The 3,255-nt window shown below is 32.3% G+C and overlaps 1 protein-coding gene across 1 annotated transcript; it reads left to right on the forward strand.

The window, feature by feature from the left end:
- The first annotated feature begins 669 nt into the window (after positions 1–669).
- On the forward strand, positions 670–2,273 carry LOC134571629 (gamma-crystallin-3-like). The gene is made up of 3 exons (XM_063430101.1): positions 670–734; positions 1,415–1,657; positions 1,921–2,273. The coding sequence occupies exons 1-3, from the start codon at positions 726–728 to the stop codon at positions 2,191–2,193; spliced, it is 525 nt and encodes a 174-aa protein (XP_063286171.1). The 5' UTR covers positions 670–725; the 3' UTR covers positions 2,194–2,273.
- Positions 2,274–3,255: the final 982 nt, after the last annotated feature.

The raw sequence follows: 3,255 nt of genomic DNA on the forward strand, positions 1-3,255 counted from the left end.
AAGACGCAGAATTCAGTTTGTCTGCCCATCTACTAAAATTAGGCTGAATCATAAGTGTAGCTGTCATTCATTTTCAGCATATGATGTAAGCACAAAAGCACTATTTACTTTGTCATTAATCCCGTGATCATGAGATAATGGGAATACCAATAAGAGATACATCCAATTTTAATTTGATAAGCTTGTTAACAGTTAAAAAAAAAATTGGACTGTGATCATGCTGAAGGCTCTGAATGTTTATTGGAATTAAAATTGGATCTGATTATTACTGAGGCCATTGACTAATAAACCAACATGTATGTATGCACTTTAGTACCAAATTAGATGTCACTAGTAAACTGAATCATACCATGTAAATTACACTTTTAATCTGATTTCCTAGGCCAGAACAGAAATACCCCATTGAAAGGGGAGACCTGTCACATTTTTTCTAGATCTCTCTTAGAAGAACATTGAGCTGCAGTTGCCAGCAGGTAAACAAAAAAGCATATAGAAAACAATGCAGCAACTATACAAAAACATATAGTATACAACAGCCATACAAAAGCACATAGTGTACAATAGCTATACAAAAGAACATAGTGTACAATAGCTATACATTCTAATTACTGGTGGAAAGAAGCCAGCACAGCATTGCTTTCAATGTATTTAAGCATCAGCAAGATACATGGTATAAAAAGGCCCTTTATCCTGCATAACAGCACAACTCGAGCAGATCATTGAAAATGGGAAAGGTAAGATTATCTGAATATTTTAAACATTTGTAATAAGAAATATTGCATATAACAATAGCCAGATTTTAGATTTATTAATAAACCACAAACAGGTAATATTTAAAAAAAAATGTTTAAAGTGGAAGACATAGACTTTATCTACTCAACAATATGTTTTGGTGACTTGATACGACTGAACAATGGATTTAAAAATCTAGGCCAGAAAAAAGAAAAAAAACTAAAGTGTTTATTCCAGTTTTGGATATTTGCAGCCTAATCAAATAGGAACTTTTTAGAATATATGCTTTACACGTTTATTATTTTCAGACTCAGGATTAGGATTTTTCAGTTTGTTTTTCTAGAAATCTGTTAAAAGGACAGACGAGTCTAGAGAATCCAATAAGCAGGAAATCCTCAGTGCTCACCAGTCTCTTTTCACTGTGATAAATTGCTATCATTATGTGAGAGTGAGTGAAAGCTCATGCCAAAAACAAAATGTAACAAAAGCCTATATTACAATTCTGCGCTAAATGTATATTTAACTCCTATAGTTTTCTTTTGGGATAATTGCTGATGTATTTATAAAGCTATAGCATCGAGTAATCAAACCAGAAGCATTTTTGAATGACCTTTCTGGCAACTAAAACAAAAAATACACGTTTAAAAGTCTAAATTGTTCAAATACGTAATTTCTTCCATAGATTGTCTTCTACGAAGATCGTAACTTTCAGGGACGCTCTTATGAGTGCAACTCTGAATGTCCAGATTTGACCTCATATTTTCATCGCTGCAATTCCATCCGAGTGGAAAGTGGGAACTGGATACTGTATGAACACCCCAACTACAGAGGCCACCAGTATTACCTTAGCAGGGGAGAATATCCTAATTTCCAGCAATGGATGGGTTTCAATGACTCTATTAGATCCTGTCGTCTTAGTCCACAGGTATATTTACTAGAACTTTACCAGAATATTAAAGATTCAGTCCAAAAAACAGTATTGTCCAATTCCAATTAATAACGGTTACACTTTTGAAAATATAACATTTAAAAATATATATTAAATAGCATTTTCATCTTATATATCAAACATCTTTAATATATATCAATAAAAAATGTATGTTCAGTATAGATTCTTGATGTTTACATGACATTGTGAAATTCTTGTAGTGTTATTTATAAATTACATATTTTTTTATCCTCATAAAGCACCAAGGTTCATTCAGTGTAAAGGTCTATGAGAGGGAAGATTTCCGAGGTCAGATGATGGAGTTCACTGAAGATTGTCCTAATGTCTATGAGAGATTCCGTCATCACGACATCCACTCATGCCATGTACTTGATGGTTACTGGATGTTCTATGAGGAACCAAATTACAGGGGCCGTCAGTATTACCTGAGACCTGCAGAGTACAGAAGATATACTGACTGGGGTGCCATGAATCCAAGAATTGGCTCATTCAGGAGACTTCACCATTTCTAATAAGTTGTATTAATTAATAAACCAACATGTAATTAATAAATCAATATGTAGAATACAATAAAAGCATCAAGTAATTATCATTTAGGTCTATAATTGTTTAATTTTCTATTTTTGCTTTACTACATAGACACAGCACAAACACATCTTTTAAATGTAATTAATTAAATAGAATATTAAAGGAACACTATAGTCACCTAAACAACTTTAGCTTAATTAAGCAGTTTTAGTGTATAGATCATGCTTCTCAGGTTTCACTGCTCAATTTACTGCCATTTAGGAATTAAATCACTTTGGTTCTGTTTATGCAGCCCTTGCCACACCTCCCCTGGCTCTGATTCACACATCCTTCATTAAAAAAATAAATGGTTTCACTTTCAATCAGATGTAATTTACCTTAAACAATTGTATCTCTTTCACTGTAAATTGAACATTAATCACATACAGAGGCTGTTGCAGGGTCTAGCAAGCTATTAACATAGCAGGGGATAGAGAATTCTAAATTAAACAGAACTTGCAATAAAGGAAGGATAAACTTTAGATGACTCTTTACAGGAAGTGTATAGGAAGACAAGTCACATGCAGGGAGGTGTGACTAGGGTTCATAAACAAAGTGATTTAACTCCTAAATGGCAGAGAATTTAGCAGTGAGACTGCAGGGACATGATTTATACACCAAAACTGCTTCATTAAACTAAAGTTGTTTAGGTGACTATCGTGTCCCTTTAATATAACAGTGGTGCTTATAAAAACAGGTGATATATATGAATGTTTTTAAATTAAAATAAATACGATCAAATATGATGATCTGTGAAATTATTAGCTACTTATTAAAATTAAGACATTTTATTTAAAATTTTAGGGAAACAAATATTTAAATACTATATAATGTAATGCATTGGGACCCAAAACAACATTTTTAATGAATATTATAAAAAGCACATACTTAGTTTGTATGTAATGGCAAGTTGATTGCATCTGCTTATTTTGAATTTATAAATTATCTGTGCTAGCAACAAATTAGTTAAGAGAAAAATAAAAAGTATGGGACTTTGTTAAGTACTT

Source organism: Pelobates fuscus, chromosome 8 (assembly GCF_036172605.1).
Source record: "Pelobates fuscus isolate aPelFus1 chromosome 8, aPelFus1.pri, whole genome shotgun sequence".
Classification (NCBI taxonomy): domain Eukaryota; kingdom Metazoa; phylum Chordata; class Amphibia; order Anura; family Pelobatidae; genus Pelobates; species Pelobates fuscus.

Coding starts and splice junctions, on each gene's coding strand:
- LOC134571629 (XM_063430101.1), top strand. Junction 1,658..1,920: donor CCTGTCGTCTTAGTCCACAG/GTATATTTACTA, acceptor ATCCTCATAAAG/CACCAAGGTTCATTCAGTGT.